This window comes from Ovis aries, chromosome 22, assembly GCF_016772045.2.
Source record: "Ovis aries strain OAR_USU_Benz2616 breed Rambouillet chromosome 22, ARS-UI_Ramb_v3.0, whole genome shotgun sequence".
Lineage (NCBI taxonomy): Eukaryota > Metazoa > Chordata > Mammalia > Artiodactyla > Bovidae > Ovis > Ovis aries.
Window position 1 is genome coordinate 32,803,233 of NC_056075.1, and position 21,890 is coordinate 32,825,122.

The 21,890-nt window shown below is 43.4% G+C and overlaps 1 protein-coding gene across 7 annotated transcripts in view; it reads left to right on the plus strand.

Moving 5' to 3' along the window:
• VTI1A (vesicle transport through interaction with t-SNAREs 1A) overlaps window positions 1-21,890 on the plus strand; it is a 385,337-nt gene that overhangs the window by 295,599 nt on the left and 67,848 nt on the right. The window contains exon 9 of one of the 7 annotated variants that reach the window (XM_060404479.1): window positions 1-21,890. This exon is cut by the window's right edge and continues 13,068 nt beyond it. The exons of the other annotated variants lie outside the window; for them this stretch is intronic. Coding sequence (XP_060260462.1) covers window positions 1-64 — 64 coding nt within the window. The 3' untranslated portion in view covers window positions 65-21,890. 7 annotated transcript variants of the gene reach the window in all.

The following is a 21,890-nucleotide window of genomic DNA, read 5'->3' on the forward strand; positions in this document are numbered from 1 at the left end:
TGAATCATGCCTCAAATTAGGATGTCTTCAAAAACCACATATCTGGACTTTTTTGGCAGTATGAAAAGAAGAGGAAATGGTTTTAAATTTAGTAGCTTATGTCCTTTTTCCCCCCCTGGAATGAAAGATCTGTTACTTGTTCAGCAGTGTCAATGCTTTCTATCTCCACTTGGAATCTACAGCAGTAAGCTGGCTCCCAGCCATCAAATACCTAGATCTAGCTTTGTGTGATAAAACTCCCTTTAGCAATGCATATTGAAATATAACATTCTGAATCTATTTTAAATTCTGTAGCGAGCAAGTCAAAAAAAATTTTTAAATCATGAAACATCATCCAAGTCAGGAGACAAAGAAACGAATAGGAAGTCCTCTCTAGATTCTGTTCACACTCCACTTTCTATAGTTTAAAGAAAAATGTGGAATTTCCTGCAGAGTGATTAATAGGCCAGTGTGGTGACATACAGGAACTCTGAGCTTGACCTTGCAGGTAAAGGCTAACTGGTATGTTAAGTTGATTACACAATTTCCTCTAAATAAGTTGACAAGTGGTTTGCAGTTGCCTTGACTTTTGCCCTTATAAATGCACACTTATAAATGACTTGCTTTTTCAGCTAAAGCAATCCTTATTTTAGATGTGACATGTGTTAAGTAAACACCATGATAGGGAACCCCAGCTTCCTAGCCTTTATAGCCAGGTCAGATTAGCAGAGTTGCTAGGGGACATGAGTTGGGGCAGCCTGAAACTTGGCTTTGAGATATGGCTGTATTCATAGGGCATGAGAAACCCAGAACTAGTTTCTTCCTTCTAATATGCTGAAATAGACTGGTGGATTTGATAAGATGATTCCACATATGGCTTGAAATATTCCAGGAGTAGAGGCTGCTAAATGGTTTGCAGTAAATGACAGTAGGTTTATCTCTAGTGTTTTGTACAGGTCCCCTTTGCAGGATCTCAAGTCTGTAAGAAAATATAGCCTCTGGTGTTTTGTCAAAAAATGTCATGGAGAAAAGGTTCCTGGTCAGCATTTCTGTTCTGTGGTCATTTTCACATGGTCTTTGTGCAGTCAAGAGGATATAATTTATTGAGATATTTTTATTTACAGATACACTACTTTCTACTTAAAGGGATAGTTACAAAAAGCTACTATAAGAGAACAGGAAATGTTGCTTCAGATGAGAAATCAAAATACTCCTTAGGAAAATGATTGGTTATTTGTAGATTTATAAGTCAAGCACCTTTATTGAACTTAATATATCCTGATTTGATAAGCGAAAAGAGCTTTTCTAACATTGTTGATTTAGCTGGAATCTATTTGTGTGTGTGTGTGTGTGTGTGTGTGTGTGTGTCTTCCTGAATGAGTTAAACATTTGGAAAATGAATTGATTTTTATTTGAATATACAAAGATAATACCATTTAAGCTTTCCAGGTCTAGAATATGACAAGCCTTGAGCTCATCTGGAAAACAGAACGTTATTAGGACTCAGAGGTTAAATTTACCATCCCACCATTAAATCCATGAATGTTCCTCTAAAACAATGTGCAGACCTGTTACAAATCATCTTCCCTCACATTAACTCTTACATAAGATGAAACTCGCCAGCCTGAAATGTTTACTACTTGCCACAGATGACTAACTTAGAAATCTTTTTATTTCCTTATTTGATCCAGTCATCCATAAGTATTTGTAAAAAGGATTGCCATCCACCTTCCGGCTGGTTGTGTGCTTGTGCAAAGGACTGGAGCCAATCTGACCTGCCACGTGGCTTCTCCTTGAAAGCTGTCACTACTCAGTAACCATGAGCTATTAATAACAGCATCCTCAAAGCATGTTTCTGAGCCGTGCCACTTCCGCCTAAGCTGGCCAGTGCCCTGCTGATGGACCCATGAGGCAAGATGAGGTTTTCCACACTCAACCCTCTCTGCTTGTGGAAAGTTAGGATCTCCTGAGGTATGGCTTTCAACTCTGCATGGCAAACACAAGAGTCATGAATTTCCTACCACAGTGGATGAGTCAAAGAAGTTTCTGATGCGTCTCAGTTTTATCTCTCAAGAGAGCATCCTTTAGGGACTTCCCTGGCGATCCAGTGGTTGGGACTTTGACTCCCAACGCAGGAGGTACGGGTTTGATCCCTGGTCAGGGAGTTACGATCCCAGGAAACTTTTCTTAAGTTTGGTCAAAAAGCCAAAACTTAAGGAAAAAAAAAAAGCAGAAGCAATATTATAACAAATTAAATAATGATTTTAAAAATAGTCCACATCAAAAAAAATCTTAGAAAAAGAGAGTATCCATTAAAAATAAAGGATAAATACTTCTGTTGAATACATTTTAAAATATTTTAAATTTTATCTCAAATATTTCATAAAAAAATAAGACATAATAAATGCTCACCCTTCATGATAAATGAGCATCCTTGTTCCCATCCTTGTTCCCAGCTCAAGCTTAAGAATTAATATTTAACAAACACAGATGAAGCCCCTGTTCCACCTCAGAAGTTTATAAGACCAAGTATGCAGTGCCTTGAAGAAGCCCAGTTGGAATATTGGGAGCTGTCCTATGATAGCAAGAGAGAGAACATGCTTCTGGAGGGGAAAAAAAAATGCACTTTTCTCTTCTTGGTTTGAATTTTTTATATTCCAAATACTTAAACCATAAGAAATTGCCAATATTCCATTATTTTCAAACCTCAAAGGTAACAGTTTTATATGGTTAGCCTTAGTCCATTCTGAAGGAGATCAGCCCTGGGTAATCTTTGGAAGGAATGATGCTGAAGCTGAAACTCCAGTACTTTGGCCACCTCATGCAAAGAGTTGACTCATTGGAAAAGACTTTGATGCTGGGAGGGATTGAGGGCGAGAAGGGGACAACAGAGGATGAGATGGCTGGATGGCATCACTGACTCGATGGACGTGAGTCTGAGTGAACTCCGGGAGTTGATGATGGACAGGGAGGCCTGGCGTGCTGCGATTCATGGGGTCACAAAGAGTCGGACACGACTGAGTGACTGAACTGAACTGAACTGGAGCAGAGAGACAGATATCCATTGCATATTACAAGAAGAAACCAAAATCTAGGTCACATCTCCTCTTGCCTAGATCATTAGCTTGGATCCAGAAGTGGCTTCCTTGCTTTTATTCTCATATGTACATGCTCAATCGCTTCAGCTGTGTCTGATTCTTTGTAACCCCATGGACTATAGCCCACCAGGCTCCTCTGTCCATGGGATTCTCCAGGCAAGAACAGTGGAGTGGGTTGCCATGCCCTCCTCCAAGGAATCTTCCCAGCCCAGCAGTCGAACCCACATCTCCTGTGTCTCCTGCATTATAGGTGGATTCTTTACCACTGAGCCACTGGGGAAGGCCACCCCTTCCAATTCAACTTCCATGCTCTTGCCGCAAGCGTACGTATATCACGTTAAGAATCAAGACAGGAAAACTGTCTTGATTATATAGATAGTGGAATTCTTACTACTAGCCAGCTACCTTGCAGAGGCTGCACTTTACATTACTCATCTCATTTTATCCTCACAGGGAACTTTGAGACCTCCAGAGGCTGACCCAAATTTTGTGGGATCCAAGTTTTGGGATACCCTGATGAGAGGAAATTAAATTCAAAATGAGTTATGAAAGTTAATATCTGTTTAGGTTAAGAAAAAGTGCAACAAAATTTGAGAGGCAAGTAAATACTTGAGATACCACAAAGTCCAGAAAAATCACATGGTTTTATTAATTAACCACTTGACATCCATTTATAATACTTTATTCCCCTACATTTTTGACTGCATATTGTTTCATCTAACAAGTCTTTCATAATACCATTTTCTATGGAGAAAATGCTCAGTCTTTCCTCTAAAATGGTTGAGCAAGCTTTTTAAAAAATCATGGAGAGTACTTTTATCATTTCTTTTCACTTCATAGTTCAATATTAGTGATATGTTAAGTTTTTAAAGAAAGGGAAAATGAAAACATTAGTTGCTCAGTCATGTCCAACTCTTTGCAATCCTATGGACTGTAACTTACCAGGCTCCTCCATTTGTGGCATTTTCCAGGCAAGAGTACTAGAGTGGGTTGCCATTTCCTTCTCCAGGGGAATCTTCCCGACCCGTAAATCAAACTCAGGTCTCCCACATTGCAGGCAAACGCTTTACCCTCTGAGCCACCAGGGAAGCCCAAAGAAAGTGAAAGTGAAAGCATTAGTTGATCAGTCACATCCAACTCTTTGCAGTCACATGGACTGTAGCTTACCAGGCTCCTCTGTCCATGGAATTCTCCAGGCAAGAATATTGAAGTGGGTTCCCTTCTCCAGGAGATCTTCCCAACCCAGGGATTGAACCCAGGTCTCCTGCATTGCAGGCAGATTCTTTACCAGCTGACCTACGAGGGAAACCCCAAGATCATCATCAGATGGAAACACTTGTCATTTTTCCCCTAGATATGAAGCAGTGAGATTTGGAATATTTCCAACAGAATTTGCTCCTGGCTCCACACAGTTCTGTCTCAACCTCCTGTAGACCTCCGGTGCTGGGTGCTCTAAGGCGTGTTCATATCACAGGATGACCTCTGGCCCTGCCCCTTTATGTCCCAATACTAGATGAGCTGGCTATTTCCAGCCCCAAAGTGCTAGCAATAACACGCAAAAATGGCAATGACTGTTTAACATGTAAGCATATCCCACTACATCCAAAGTACATTACCCCTAACTCAACTTTTCCCCATGGCCAATGGTAGATCAAACCAGTCAATCCTAGAGGAAATCAACCGTGAATATGCATGGGAAGGGGTGATGCTGAAGCTGAAGCTTCAATACTTTGGCCAACTGATGCGAAGAACCAAATCATTGTAAAAGACTCTGATGCTGGGAAAGATTGAAGGCAAAAGGAGAAGGCAGCGGCAGAGGATGAGATGGTATGATAGTATCACTGACTCAATGGACATGAATTTGAGCAAACTCCAGGAGATCATGGAGGACCAGGAAGTCTGGCGTGCTGCGTGCAGTCTATGGGATCACGAAGAGTTGGACATGATTGAGCGACTGAACAATAACGAAATGCTACCCAACACAAGGGAAAGTCAGAGAAGAAGACAGTAGTCCTAGTGGATTGCAGTTAATACGTTTTATGCTTACAAGTTGTATAAGATACTTGACCAAGTGAACATATTGCTAGGGCCTCTCCCTGGGCCTTGGAAGGAGCCCAAACAAGTGAGGGACTGACCCTGAAGGCTGGAAGGGAGCTGAGAAGTTGCATTCCCTTCTGGAAGGTTGCTCAAGGTCACTGGGGTAGCAAGTGACAGAGCTAGGATTTGAACCCAGTCTGTGGAGTCCAAGCTCTTATCTACTAAATTATGTTAACTCACATTTTTTTCACATAACCTTTCCCTTCCTTTCATACCCCATCTTAGCACCCAGCATTTCACCATTGGTCAACATCTGCTACACCAAAACATGGGCATTCGAATCTCGAAACAGGTTCGCTATATTCCTGCGCACCCCTGGGCCAACTTCCTTTAAGACTCTGGAATTCAACCACTATTTGAAACAAATTTTATCACAACATAGGATTTCCAATAGCTCCATATTAAAATTCACTGCCTTCCTCCACCCATGTTCTAAAATTCATGTTGCTGCTCATCCAGCTTTCTCAGGCTGCCCCAAGGGTTGATAAATATAGTCCTGTCCTCTGACGTTTATTCTGGTGTCCCTAAGAGCCACGTTTCAGAAGTGGTGAGACAGTCTTCATTAGAAGGGGGACAGCCAGCAGGGGCCCTGCTCCCAATGGCCTGGCACCTGCAGAAGAAAGGGTTTTCCTGATAAACCTTCCAATGTCTGGACCCACGGTTTGTGCACATGGGCGGAACTCTCTCTCCCAGAACAAGTGTGTTTGCCAAATCGGGGCCTGAAGTATCTTGCAAGTCCACTTGTTTCAGAAGAAAGACAGGATAAGGGAAGTGGCAGAAGCAGTGATAGGGAAGGAGTTTTTCACGCTAACAAGTGTGAACTGATAAGCCCGACCTGTAAGGCAAATGTTGAGGGGTCCTGAGTACACTTCTCAGGCCAAAATTAGCTGAGCAAATTTGCTTTGGCTTTTCCATTTTATAGTGGGAAAAAAATTCTGCAGAAGAAAGAAAACTCAGAGTGTATTGCTGTCACGAATGACAGATTTGACTGCTTATCTGCTAGATTTTTTCCTACTAAAGAAGTCAATGAAGTCACTTTCTAATATGTCTGAATTGTAGGGTGACATGACAAAAAAATATAGTAATAATAATGTGAGTCCTTATTACGTTCCCAGTCCCTGGACTGAGTGTGTTTACATTGTTTATTTCATTTGATCCTCACAAGAACCCTCTGAGGCTGTTTCAAATTACAGATGAAGAAAATGAGGCTTAGAGAGATTTAATAATTTACCCAACTCAGCCACACAGCCAGCAGGCAGTGGAGGCCAGATCTGAACCAAAGCAGCCAGTCTTGGGACCCTGCACACTTAATCCATTCTCATACATGGAGGGTCCATTTATATCCTGTTCCTGTCCCCCTGCTCTGGGATCACACTCCCTCTCTGAACAGTTCCCATAATGTGAGGAACTGTCTGAATGTTACTCGAAACATGTATAAAGCAAGGATTATTATCTGCCACAAGTACCCCTATTAGCTTTTTTTCCCCCTCTTATGGTGACTAGAAGAAAATGTAAGATTAGTAAGAGGGCAAAATAAATATTTACTGAAAGGCCTGATGGTGCTTCCCAGGTGGCGCTAGTGGTAAAGAACCCCCCTGTCAATCCAGGAGACATAGGAGACGCAGGTTCGATCCCTGAGTCGGGAAGATCCCCTGGAGGAGGGCATGGCAACCCACTTCACTGTCGTTGCCTGGAGAGTCTCCATGGACAGAAGAGCCTGGCGGGTCTCATAGGGTCCCATATGGACTCAGAAGAGTCCTTAGGGTCGCACAGAGTCAGACACAGACTAAAAGACTTAGCGTGCACATGCGAGAGGGTTGATACTACGCTTAGTTTTTCTCCACCCTTGCTTGGAAGCCCAGCCTGTGTAAAAGGAAGCCCCCAGCAAGGCTTAAGGAGAGTGTGACTGCTTCCTTCTGAAAAATTCAGGTTCCTGTGAAGTGTCTAAGGTCACAGTGTTGCTCCTTGGGGGCTGAGCTGGGTTCCCTGTGTCTTACCCATTTGTACCTAAAAACTCTACCAGGAAGTTTTGAAAAGTTCTCCAGAGGGGCAGTCATGTTCACCTGGTCCAAGTGTAGAGTACAGTGTCGATTCAATGCCAGACCAAGGGTCCCTGGGGAAGCACCAGCCCAGGCCTTGTGGTCACATTGGAGAGGAAGTGATGAGTCAAGGCCAAGATGATAAGAGGGAACCTCAGGAAAATGTGTGCTCCAAGGCACTCATCTCACAGGAGAAACCAAGGCCCAGGGAAAGGAAGTGACCCCTGCTGGTCACGGTGGAACCAGCCCCAGTCTTCCTGTTGAAGACACTCCTTCCACCATAGCCTGCTGATGTGCTTGCCCCAGGGCACACCTCCCAAGTACTCAGGGACGTCCTGAATGCTTTGTGGCAGTTTTGCCATCCAGCGATGCCTTTTGAGGTTCCATTTCAGAATTATCATGCTGAGGAGACCGACTTCTAAGAGAGGGTATACCCTTTTTTCTCAGATGGTTAGATTCTCCATCTATAGCAATAAAAGAGCTATTTAAATAAACTCTGTTTTATTCCTACAGTTGGTGACTCATCTACAGTAATATGTGTTATCATATTACCTGAGCCAGTCATGTTTTCTCCATCTCAGCAGAGATGCAGGGAGATTGCCTGACAAGTTCATTATTGCTTGTTCCAAAAGCAGGAAGTGCCCTGACCGTACACACATACAAGTATTTCACACAGATGACACTTCCTTTTCTCTTTGAGGAGCCTTATTTAACCAAATATACTTGAAGAGTTGAGGAAAGTGAAACTGTTGTTCTCATTGATCTAGCTTTGCCAATTGACTATTTTGGAAGGAAACAATTCTACCTTGTACACTTTATTCTTCTCCAAACCTTGAGTTCATTCAAATTATGGAAACATCCCCTGCATAGCCCAGTTAGCAAAGCCAGCCTTCACTGTCCAACAAACCAACCCAAGTGGACTGGTTTTCTGATAGAACAAGTCTGACTTCATTGTTTCCATTTAAATGGATGTGTTAGTACACGTCCCTGGGACAAGCCTGTCACTCTGAACTCTTACTTCTAAAGTAGGTGGGAAGTTTAGGAGAGAAGTGGATATACAGAGCAGAGAGCTTCAAGCCTCTCCGTGAATTTGTCACAAGGGGGGCCATGAGTCACTGCCACCGTTAGTACATTCTACTGACACTCTGTCTGCACAAGACTCTCAGAGAAGCTGGATTCTTGAAAAATAACTTAGGAAATGGAAGAGGTGAAGTCACTACACTTTCAGTGAACAAAAACTGTCCAAAGTCACACCACTCCACTGTACAATATGTCTGAATTCAGACCATCCTAATACTCGCTGAGCACGGGTCATCACCCTTAACAGGAATATATATATGTAAAGCAGGGAGAAACTCAAAGCTCCAGCTTGGACCTATGGTCCTTGATTAAAGGAGCAGCTACTCACAGCAGTCACTCACATTGTCTGTCTCTTTACTTGGCACTGTAGAGGTTTCTACACCCTAGATAAAGCAACTTGGTGAGATACGGGAGAGAAGAATTGAGGAAACACAGTGGTGAAAGAACGCTAGAATGATGGTTGGATCACAGGCATAGTCTTGGAAGCTTGGCCTCAACAAATGAGACAATTGGAAGTTGGGGACTTGGAATTTGCTGCTTTGAAATTTGCATGCATCCATGCTTAGTCGCTTCGGTCCTGTATGAGTCTTTGCAACCTCATGGACTGTAGCCCGCTAGGGTCCTCTGTCCATGGGATTCTCCAGGCAAGAGTACTGGAGTGGGTTGCCATTTCCTCCTCCAGGGGATCTTCCCAACCTAGGGACCGAACCCACATCACTGATGTCTCCTGCATTGGCAGTCTGTTTCTTTACCGCTAGCACCAGCTGGGAAGCGCAAATTTACCTATACTGCAGTTTAAAGATTTTAAAGATACTAACAAAGTGCCTTGTATCAGGATGTTCATTGCAATGTTGAAATAGCAGAAATTTAGAAGCAGCATAAATTTAGATTCATCAGTGTGGGAAGGTCAATACAACAGAATACAGTTATTAAATTGCGTAAATGAATCATACACACACGTGCTCACATATGCATCCATGAACTATTATGTTGAGTCAAAAGATGATTTTCAAAGTGCTGCTTAGAGAGTCTTATGTTAAGAAAATAGCATACTGGTTTATAGATACATAAATATGTAGTAAAATAATGAAAATATGGATGGAAGCATGAGCTACTGGGGGAAGGTACATCAATTTTGTAACGTGTTATCTTTTCAAAAGAGCAGCTCAGCCTTCCATGCTGTTTAAATTGATTATTGTATTTCCAGAGGAAATAAAGAGACTGATTTTTAAATATGTATCCTGTGCATCAGTCCAGTTGGAAAAGGGGCTTGAGAATTTCAACTTAGGCTTTTGTGGGAGAACAAAGGAAGTGAGGTGACCTTTCACCTCAGCCACTCCAGCAGCCCCAAATACAGGTTTAAGAGAATTTCCATCTTGGAAGGGGCTGAGTCTGGTTGGACTCCTTATCCCAAAGTCATTCCTAATTTTTGTTTTTAATGAAATTTGACAAATAATGTATGTGCAAGAAGGCTCCTGTAGAATGGCCTTAATTTGAGTTTAGGAATGCATAATTTTATCAAGATCTCTGTAATTAGATATTGTGCAATAGAATATAAAGCAAATACTGCTCGTTCCATGGCAACAGCGGCCTTTAGTACCTCACAATCTTCGAGATAACGAAGGTTTCCATACACACGCATCACATGGGATTTTTTAAATAGACATCCCAGAAGAAAATGAAAGTTTCCCAATTGGTTTTCCCCTGGTTTTAAGGGCGAGTATATGAACGTGTGTTCTGTTCTCTTCTTTTTCTGTTGTCTCCTAGATGTGAGTCGTTCTTCCCCACTCCTTGATCCATCTGAACTGTAAACGTGGATGCTGCAGGTTTCGTAGCCCTATACAATGATGTCAGTGCTTCAGCTAGTGTTTGGAGTAAAGTGCTTATCTTTGGAAGAGAGAGAAAAGAATTAAGATTGTGTGGTCACTTTCTTTGCGGACTGAGGAAGGGTTTCATGGGACGGTGGTCTGTGTTTTAGCAGAAAGAGTGCTGACAGGCCAGGGCTTGGACTTCACAGCAAATTTCTGGAAGGCAGGGGGTAACTTCTGTGACTGCAGCATCTAGCATTGCAGGCACACAGTAGGTGCTCAATAATTAACTCCCTCCTGATTAACTGATCATAGGGAAGACAGCAGTGTTGAATAATTACTAAGGAAAGCCCCCACAAGGTGCCCTTTTGCTTGTAAACTGGAGGTCGGATACCTGAGTGAGCAGGTGGGTCATATAAGCATGTCAGGCGGGCCTGGCTGAACATTACACAGCAGGAAGTGAAAGGCCTGGGGTGAACCAAGGTGTGCATGGCTGATCTTAAAGCATTCAGGTTTTCTCAAACATCAACTAAGCCAAACAAAACAGTCTAATTTGCATTTCTGCCTAGGCTTTGAGGAAGGCGAATTCTATTAATAGCATAGGGATGTTTCCACTGAGAGATAGCCAAGACCCAAACAGGTTAAGAACAGTTTCCACCAAGTGCCAGGATTAAGCAGGTGACTATGCAAGGGTATTGCTCTCTCCTCAGTAGTAAGACTCTGTATAAGATCTGCTCTGTGCAGGGCCAGTTCTGAAAGCACCAGGCTCTCTTTTTCTTGCTTTGGAATCTGGTTGAAATCCACTTGTAATGTTCACCAAGGTCAACTTAGAAAAAGAGAATAGCCAGCCACATATCCTGTACCTGAAGAGGAAGGGTCTATGGAAGGCAAGAGAAACAGCCCGTGCATGCATGTCTGCTGGCACACACGTGTGTGTGTTAGTCGTTCAGTGGTGTCCAACTCCCTGTGACACCATGGGCCGTAGCTTCCTCTCTCCATGGAATTCTCCAGGCAAGAATACTGGAGTGGGTTTTCATTCCCTTCTCTAGCGGATCTTCCCAACCCAGGGATCAAACCCAGGTCTCCCTCTTTGCAGGCGATTGTTTACCATCTGAGTCACCAGGGAAACTAGCACACATGTAACCTTCAAATCATCATTTTAAACACCAGCTGGTCAAAAATTGCCTTCTGCCCAGCCTGCTGCCTCCCTGGGGTGATCTCCCAGAGTCTGATTAATCGTACCTCCCAATAAAGGCTGGTAGGTTGTACATAAACATTTCCAGTACAGAGCCTCTTGGCCACAAAGTTTTTCCTCTAAGAAATACTAGCCCAAGTCCCTCATGTTGGAACACATGACTTTAAGTATCTGTAGATGTTCTGCCCAAGATACACCTAGGCTAAATTCATTTCATCAGCTGCATTTAATAGTGCGATTGGAATTATTAGGGTAAAGCTCTTTTCAGTTTTAATGGCATTAAGCAGTTTTATACATAGCAGTGAGGTGTGCACCTTGAGAGTATACTGAGCACATCTTAAGAGAGATATTGCTGTATAGTGAGGGGGTAGAGAAACACATGTTAATTATCCCTATGAATCTTATCAGTGTTTTGGAGAATCATAGAAATCAAACCATTCTTTGGATGCAGAGAGCAGTCTCTTCCCAGTGACTGAAGCGGCAGTTGAAGGTGTTTTCTTGTCTTCACATGATCCTGAGAGATAGCTAGGAACAGATGTACAACAAACGATTCAGACCCATTAGGCATCATGGCGTAGCATTTGAAGCATCATTTCAGGTTGTTCATTTCTTCTAAAATGTATGGTCTCAGTAAAGGCAGTTGTAGTCTCTTTTGTAAATAGGATCAGTGAAAGAACTAAAATTGTCCATCTGTCCATTAAACTAAGAACTGGAATGTAAGACCCACCCCTCAAAGTGGCTTCCTAGAGACTATGCATTTTATTTTATTTTATTTTATTTTATTTGGCTGTGTTGGGTCTTAGTTGGAGCACGTGGAATCTTCACTTTTTCACTGCATTATGCAAACTCTTGGTTGCAGCGTATGGGATCTAGTTCCCTGACCAGGGATCGAAGCCTGGCCCCCTGCTTTAGGAGTGCAGAGTCTTAGCCACTGCACCACCAGGGGAATCCTGAGACTGTGTATTTTAGAATGATGCAAAAAGCAAAGCCACGGAAAGGGCGAGTTTAATGCCATGCACCTGCAAAGGTAGGGAGCTGATCTCTATCCTCATTGGTTAGACAGTCACTTCGGAGCATTTCAGCATTTGCAGGTGGCAGCGCGTGCTTCCTTTGCTCGATGATTTTTCATAACAGTAGAGTGGGCAGAGGCCAGACAGCATTCCCTAATGGCTACAATATACCTGGTCTTACCCAGTCAGGTGCCAGGTACTCTCCTTAACTACAACTAAAGAATTCCTTTAACTCAGAATTCAGAGAAAAGGCAAGTCTCTCTTCGGTAGCAAAGAACCAAAGGTATATGTAGGCATGACTATGCATAGGTCACGTAAAGAACTGGAAACAGGTATAGAGAAACCATAATATGCAGTGATGAGGAGCTTGCAGGTGTTAATTACCAATTCCTCCCCTCACTGAGCTGTGGTGAAACCCATGGTCAGAAGCTCCCAGGGCTGAGCCCAGTCTGGCTCCAACCAGAGCCTCCTCTTTCATTGTGACACTGATTCCCTTTTGTCCTCTGATCCCTGCATCCCTTCCTGGTTTGTGCTCTTTGAATTGCACTGTCAATTACTCTAAGACAGAGTTAATATCCTAATTACAAAGGAGTCTGCACTTCACCAGCCTCAGTTTCCGAAAGAATCACGCCCAGATGACACCCACTGCATTTCTGTTGCTCTAGCACTTTCTGACCTTTGTGCTCATTTGAGAAATCTCTGAAAATGCTGAAGGTATCACTCTCCCTCAGTGGAAATATTCTTTGGGAAAATTCCCAGTAACACTGTATTTCCTTCCCTGCTATGGCAACCAGGGTTTATAAGGCCTGCATGCTTTAGGGGAAGAACAGCTTTCAGACTAAATGTCTCCTTCACATAGTAAATCATGGATGGTTTTCTGCATCAAACTATCCAACTCCAGTATCAGTCTATTGGAGAGAAAGAACTGTGGTGCCTGGTTGATGTCTCCTATTTACCTCCTTAAATTTCATGTCATGGGGGGTCTGGTGCTTTGGCAGTCTCTCCTTCAGGTCCAGGACAGTCTTAGTTTGTCCTTCATTTCACTTATGTGGACTTTCCCCCCGCCTCCACTGTTTTGTTTTGTTTTGTTTTGTTGGTATGATACAGATTTCTGGTTTGTGAACTCTGAAACCATGTTTTACAAATCAGTAAGACATGTGACATGAAAAAAAGATTTTTTTTTTCTGATTGGTACATGTACTTTACAGAAAGTTTCTTAAAATGAAATCAGATTAGCTATACATTGGGGGAAAATCAACTTTTAAAAATATGATTATATAATATAGACACTGCTCTATAAGATGCAGATATGAAGAGTCTCCCTCTAACATACCCAGAGTGAAATGTATTATCAACTGTTAGACTTACAACTTATTTTTGCAAAAATAATAATAATAATTCCTTCCCTGAGCTTATATACGTGAGAGAAATAACCAAGATGCTTCACTTTTCAAAATATACTGATACGGCTTCCCTGGTGGCCCAGTGGTTAAGAATCTTCCTTCCAATACAGGGGACACAGGTGCGATCCTTGGTGAAGGATTTGATTCTCAGCGAACTACGACCTCACTTGCCATGGGACAGCTAAACCTGTGTACCACAAATTAGAAGGGCCCATGCACTGCAGGGAAGACCCCGGGCAGCATTACATACAAAATATACTGATAGTACACCCTCAGTCCTATAACCAGAAAGAACTAGCATCTTCAAGCCACTTTTTTCCACTGTGGAAGGAAAATAGGTTAGATTTTTTTTTTTTCCAGAGTTACTATTCCCAGAATGGTAGACAGTATGCAAATCCTAGAAAGAGTTTATTTTGCTTAAAATGTGAGCATTTTCCCTCCAGATTAACTGTGCTGTTGAAACCAAACCTGTAATTACTGTTATCTAATAGGTTTATAGCGTGCCATGCACTATTTGCAAGGAATTTTTTCACTGCTCATTCAGAAGTACAATTCAGTGTTGAAAAGGAGCTCTTTTCCCTTGATATGGGAAAAGAGGCTATGCAAGGGCAAAAACAGTCTTTTCCCTCCAGCTTTGTGTTCTTTCTACCCAGAGTTGAAGTATGTTCCTACCCAGGAACAGAGTATGATCGTTCTCTGTGAATTTATTACATGAAAAGAATTTGATTTTTTTTTAATGGGTGGGAACGCCTTATTTTCAGCTTATGTCCATGACCTCATGGGAATTGTAAAAGTGGAAGAAAACCCTCCCAGGGAAAAGCCCTGTAGGTCAGAGTGAATTAAATCATCAAGGAATTTTCATCCATCCTTTCCAGGGTCAAGTCTAAATCTGTAACAAGAAGCCTGCACACAGCACAGGTAGGGACCGAGGAGCCAGGGAGAGGGGCTGCATCCTCCTGGGACTTGATGTAGCCCCTGTTGTCACAGTAAAGAATCCACTTGCCAAGCAGGAGGTACGGGTGCGATCCCTGGGTCGGGGAGATCCCCTGGAGAAGGAAATGGCAACCCACTCTGGTATTCTTCCCTGGGAAATCTCATGGACAGAGGAGCCTGGTGGGCTACAGTCTATGGGGTCACAAAGAGTGGGACCCCACTTAACGGCTAAACCGTCACCACCACCTGTTGCTGTATAAATGTGCAAGCTGGGCCACCAGACCAAATATGGTTGGCATTCTGTTTGGGCCACTGTGCTTCTGTGTAGATAAAGAAAACTTAGGGGAAAAGCTGAGCCAAAAGCAAGAAGGTAGACATTCCTTAGGAGGCGGCAACCAATGGGGGAGGGACTATTTCCTTCTCAGGAAGTTATGAAATCTCATCTGTGAAACACAGTCATATTTTTGTTATTACTTGATTTAACACTTGAGGAAGTTAGCCCAAGCCAGCTGTGACTCTCAGGCTGCCCAGCTCATTAAAATCCCCCTCCACCCCCTTGAATTCAAACCCCCTTTCACCATTACTGGATGTCCCCTGACCTGTTGTCCCTGAGTTGACTCCATGTGATTCAGGGATGTGCCTGTGCAGTGCTCCCAAGAAGTTTCTTTTTAAGGGCGAATTTTATACCTACAAAAGTAAAAATTCACTACAGAAATTTTGGGAAATTCTGAGAAGTACAAAATAAAAATACAAGGCACAGTAATTCTATTACCTGTACACTGTGCCATTGTTAACACATTAGCACTAAAAAAAAAAAAAAAAAAAAAGGTTTTTTTAAGCATTCAAAGTGATCCTGAAGATAGCAGGTGTGGAAGATAGCAGGTGTCCAGAACCTTACCTTGAGGGCAAAGGTCATATCTTCTCTGTCTCAGGGCCCTGCTAGCTGGCCCAGCACCCAGCTGGGAGACACACAGTTTTTTTGTAAGAAGACTCTAGAATTGAGTCCAGGAAAGAAATGTGTTGGTGCTTTTTCTTAAGCAGCAACTATAAAATATATTTCTCAATTATGACCTTTTTCTGGAATTGTTTAGAGATTCCAAACACGTGTTCATAAGTGATTTGGGGTGTAAGGGTTGATGAGAATGTGAGACGTTTCTAGGGCTCCGCTCGGAAGATAAGTTTACTTAAATTGTTGTAACATTTCTTTGGCACGCAGGGCAGGAAGATACCTACTTGGGGCTGTGGACTCTCAATGGGTTACCTGAGCCCAGGGCTGCTTGAGAAGGGACAGGCAGGAGTCTCCCCAGGCGGGGGCCTCCCCACCCACCTGCAGTATTTGATTCGAAGGAGGTGCAGTTTGAAGGGGGTAGGGGAGGGGCCAGATTGGTTAGTATCCAGGTCTCATAACCCATCAGGGCCTGTACATGGACCATGTATCCCTGCACAGAGCAGCGCCCGTAAACAGATTACAGAACTGCCATTTGTTAATCCCAAAACAGTTTTCTGTCATTTAATTAGAAAATTCATCTTATTTTGCCTCCAGGCCTTGTAGCCTTATTGCATTTGCACATATTTCAAAATGTTTCAAGTACTGACCAGATAACATTAATGAATATATTAGATAGGCAAACGCTTTTAAGCAAAAAGTAATAAACATGCTTCTGTGTGTGTGTGTGTGTGTGCATATATATATATATATATATATATATATATATATATATTGTTAATTCCGTCTGGAGCCAAACAGGTAATTTTCCCTTCAGCATTTTTTTTCAGTCAGCTAAGACAGGTTGGCCTAAGAGTGCAGTCAGCCTGTCTGCAGACTCCGGCTCGACTTGCATACCAGGGTCAGAGTTTTTTCAGAAACAGACAGCGAGATGATCTGATTGGCTCTGGTCCAGAGCATGGTCACAAGGGCCTCTTTGATGAAAGGGTCCTTGGTAAGGCCTGTACCAAAAGCAGCCTGCCACCCTCCTTTCAAAGATATCTATTTAAAGTAATTCCAAGAAAGGGGAAAAAAAACAGTGAGAAAAAGAAAGAGGGAAGGGAGGGAGAGAAAGAGAGGAGTTACCGCAAGAATAATTATGCTCCCTGGCATAGAGAAAGGGGGAAAAGTTATTACAAGTGAACTGCTGGATGTTGAAGTAGCTGGTTGGCAACTCTGCAAAAACATAAGGAATGTACAATTAAACTCATTAAAACATCATCATTATGCTTATCAATCTTTTTCCAAAAGGGGTGGGGTGGAGCCATGTGTTAAGGCATGACTGCTTTTGCAGATAAAGAGCCAAGACTACCTAGCTGCTTCTCTCAGCAAACAGCTCCTCTGTTCCCCGAGGCACCTCTAGGCACATGCACGTGGCAGTGGTGGGTGCCTTCCCGGACAAGTATCCGGGAGACTGGCTCCTCTCGGCCAGCAGGCTTCCTTGTGATAGGATCCCCATCAGACAGGCAAGTCTTGATGAGCACCTGCTGTATGCCCAACACTGGTGGTCAGGGAAATTCAGAAATACTGTACAGGATGTGAGCCTGGCCCTCCAGGCACCACTCATGTAGCTGGGGAGGTTAGACCGAAGTGATTCATTCCTTAAGCAGAGGAGATATATTGAGAGGCAGCCCTGGGTGGGCGCTCCTCTGGGTGCTGCGGGTGCCAAGGTGACCCAAGGTGGGCACGGCCCCCACCCTCACCATTCAGCAGAGAGTCAGTCCGTCAGGCCCGAGTTCAGTGACGCAGAATTGCTACACGACCGGTGCTGGGAGGGGAAGGTCGGGGTTCAGTGGGAGGACAGGTAGGGGCACAGCTTGCTCATTTTCCACATTCAGTATTAAGCTCCTTGAGGAGCGCTTTTGTCTCTCTTTTATGGTCACTTTTTCTCTTTCTTTGCTGCTATCATTTTGTAATGGCATTTTTAATATGAAAATGATTTATAGTGAAGATCACATACAGTGAAGTATAAAAAGAAAATTTTAAATTATCCATAATCTGAACACCCAAAGAGACCCTTCTGACCTTTAGATATATCCTCTTCCAATCTTTTATTTCTATTTTTGCTTTTTTTACAAAATCAAAGAAATATAATTATTTTTCCACTTGACGTAATGTGAGCATTTTCCATATCATTGACCATGCTTCAAATCACTGTTTTAGAATATCTGCAGTTTAACTGATATTATGCTACTGGATGTTTTATTTGTCTACGGTTCTTCACCATTATACATAATACTGCCCTGAGCATCTTTGTATATAACAATTGTCATTTCTTTCATATCCAAACAGTTATTTTCAAATAGTGTTTATACAGTAACCACTTGTAAAATCAAGGAAAGTTGTATAAAACAAAACAGAAAGTGTGGGCCCCACACTGGAGCTGAGTAAATCTGGAAAACAGGTTGTTCACTGGGGATTAGCACAAGCAGGAAGGCTCATAGAGGTGTGACTTGAACTAGGATGGTCTCTTTTTTTTTTTTTTAACAACTTTATTAATTTGCTTATTTTGGGCTGTGTACGTCTCTGTTGCTACAGGGGTTTTTTTCTAGTTGTGGTGAGTGGGAACGACACCCCAGTTACTGTGCATGGGCTGCTCATCCCAGTGGCTTCCCTTGTTATGGAGCACAGGCTGTAGGTCATGTGGGCTTCAGCAGCCATGGCTCCAGGACTCGAGAGCACTAGCTGTATAGTTGTGGCACATGGGGCTTAGTTGCCCCACAGCATGTAGTATCCTCCCAGACCAGGCATTGAGCCTGTGTCCCTTGCATTGGCAGGCAGATTCTTTACCACCGAGCCACTGAAGCCCGGATGGTCTCATTTTTAAAGTCTTATAATACCATGGATTGTCTCAAAACCCCTTGTTGTACTTTCTTCTGAACATCTGGAAGGAGCACCCCTTTTTCTCCTCCAGCTCAGTCCTGGCAGACTGGTCTCCACTGTATTCCTAGTTCCAGAGTCCACACATTTCTCTGCTTCAGAATCACCCCAGGGTGTGGGTTGGAAAGCCCGATTCCTGGGCCCCATCCCACACCTGTGAAATCAAAACCTGTGGAGGGGGATCTGGGAATCTGCGGTTTTTAAATGCACATCAAGGTAATTCCAGTGCAAGGGGCTCAGTGACCTAACGAGGCAGGAGGACGTGCTGGCAGCATCCGTGATGCTGGACACACAGTGGCCAAGAGGGAGGGTTCCCGTCAGAAATATATGGGCCCGGCCCCTGGGCTTGCCTTCACCACTTTTGTGTCCTATGCCAGTCTCCCCCTCTTCTGTAAAAAGGAAAATAATGATAGGAGATCCCTCCAAGAATAGTTGTGGGGGTGAAATGAAGTGCTTAAGACCAAACTCAGAGCCAGTACCCCATGGACATTTTTGGTAGCTGTGGGCTTCCCAGATGGCACTAGTGGTGTAGAACCCGCCTGCCAGTGCAGGAGACATAAGAGTCACGGGTTCAGTCCCTGGGTTGGGAAGATCCCCTGGAGGAGGGCATGGCAACCCACTCCAGTATTCTTGCCTGGAGAATCCCATAGACAGAGGATTCTGGCAGGCTCTGGGGTCCATGGGGTCACAAAGAATCAGACACAACTGGAGCGACTTAACACGCACACATGCACATTTTTCATATATATCCTTTCTTTTTAAAACCTGAGCAGTCCATAGGCCTCCTGGCTTAGCCTTTAGTCTTTCTTGGCTGGAGCTGAGCTCACCAGTGAGACCTTGTTTGTACGAGTGGCCTCAGAGATCAGTGACCCTCCCAAGAGAGGCTCCCGCGGAAGCACTGTTGCCCACTCCACTTCCCTGGGCCTCCTGGCTGTGGCAGGGGAGCTGGGGCATCTGATTGGTAGAAATGCATCCTTGGTTGGAAGCCAAGTTAAGCTAAGGTGGGAGGGAAAGATAAGCCTAAGGAAATGCTGATGCAGAGAGGTGTGACTGGAGAAACACCAGCCCCCTTCAGGACTGGAGAGTCAGCTTGAACTTTAATTCCTGGTTTGATCAAGGTAGTGTAAAAATGGACCCCAAAGGTCTTTAGATGGAAAACTAGGTTTTAGGTTTCACATATTAGCTGTAGTTAAAGCCAAATGTTCATTCCACTCAAATTGTGTGGGTGGATCACTTTCCTCCCACTGTTGAAGTATCGTGTTTTTAGCTGCTAATAAACTTAATAGAATCCATTTCTTATTTCCCCTAGTGTATTAAGTCCATTCACATGCACTGCTGAACCAACACTTAGTGACACTGTGTTAGAAAGTATTTTTGTTGGAAACAGACAACGGACACAGTTCAGCTGCAAAACACGTCTCAAAAAGGCTTCTTTTCTCCAGTCTCCAGCTTGCAGAGAGTCATTTGAATTCAGGGAATCCTCCCAGTCAACCAGAACACCTACACAAAGTAGGAAAGAATTTTGTTTTATTGATTCAAGAAGCAGATTCAAAGAAACTGCATGCTTCTCTACACCCACAGAAGCTCCCACCTGTCCATCTCCCACCCCCTACCCCCAAATTCTCATTGCAATGAATGGCGCCAAATTTCCTCACTGTCCCAACACTCTAAGGCCACCCAGATCGGAAGAGTCAGGGTGCATTTCCAGGGTCCAGGCAACCCCGTCTCTTCTCAGTGAAAGTCGCTCAGTTGTGTCCAACTCTTTGCAACCCTATGGACTATACAGTCCATGGAATTCTCAAGGCCAGAATACTGAAGTGGGTAGCCTTTCCTTTTTCTAGGGGATCTTTCCAACCCAGGGATCAAACCCAGGTCTCCAGCATTGCAGGTGGATTCTTTACCAGCTGAGCCACAAGGGAAGCCCAAGAATACTGGAGTGGGTAGCCTATCCCTCCTCCAGAGGATCTTCCCAACCCAGGAATCGAACCGGGGTCTCCTGCATTGCAGGCGTATTCTTTGCCAGCTGAGCTATGAGGGAAGCACTCTCTTCTCAGAGTGCTTGGTGATTGAAGGTGAGTGCTGTAAGCTAACAAATCAGAGAAATGGACGTGGAGAGCAGTGTAGGGAATACCGGAGTCTTCAAATCCTGAATTGGAAAAAAACAACAACAACAACAACAAATAAAAATGGGGACTCAAAAACCTATAGATACAGACAAGAAAAATATGCAGAAGTTCTCAGGGAGACATGGAATTCAAGGAGGTAGGCATAGACATTTAACAGTGTCAGTCATTCTATTCTAAAATTTCAAAACGTGATATCAAGACCACCAGGATGCGTTATGTTTGTGGTGTGTTGGTTATCAGGAAGTGTGTGCTGGGACCTGGATCGAGGTGAGCTTTTAAGAAAATGCATAAAGTTGGGAACAATCCAGATGTTTGTCAATCCATGATATTGATTAAGTTCCCATTTGATTTAAGAATGCAAAAGTAGGACACCACGCCCTCCCTTGTCAGTCCTGCTCTGTTTTGATAACTGGTAAACCCACATCCTGAATTGGGCTCCCCTGGTGGCTCGGCAGTAAAGAGTCCACCTGCAGTGAAGGAGACCCAGGTTCGATCCCTGGGTTAGGAAAACCCCCTGGAGAAGGAAAGAGCAACCCACTCCAGTGTTCTTGCCTGGAGAGTAACGTGAACAGAGGAGCCAGGTGGGCTACAGTTAACAGGGTCAAAAAGAGTCGGACATAACTTAGTGACTAAGCAACAACAAAAACCCATTTCACTTGTGAGCATAAAATTTTCTTTCTTACTTTTAAGTTTAAAAAAAATGTAAAGCCAACCTCATACCCAGGTTTATGTATACCAGGACTGTAAGTCTTGAGGAATCTGCTGCTTTTTTCACTAAGTGATTGTGAGATCTTTGCTCTGCTATAAGGTGAAAACTAGAAAATTATAATGCCCTGCCCATGTTTGCTGAAGTGATCACCCTTGATTGTGTGGGCCTTCTCTCCTGGGATAATCAGAGTGGCCCTCTTAAACAGAGCTGTCTTAAAAACCCAGATCTGCCAGTAAGATCTGTTTTAATTTTGGTCTAACAGCTTTCAGATTACTCCTCAAGACTATATTGTCAGGCTTTCATACAAACAAGGAGCTTACACAAAACTCCCATTATAGTGGTGGCTTGAGGGTGAAGGGGGGCAGCCTTGTTTGGTTGATTGAGTTATGATTGTGTAGGGAACAAATAAAGGCTTTCTTTCCTTAAACATAACGGTTATGTCTTACCCTCCCTAATAATGCCACATATTCTTTGGAAAAATATTTACACAGCCTGACATTATTCTTAATGTCAGTGCAATGTGTTAACCTCTAGGTTGAAATCCAGTT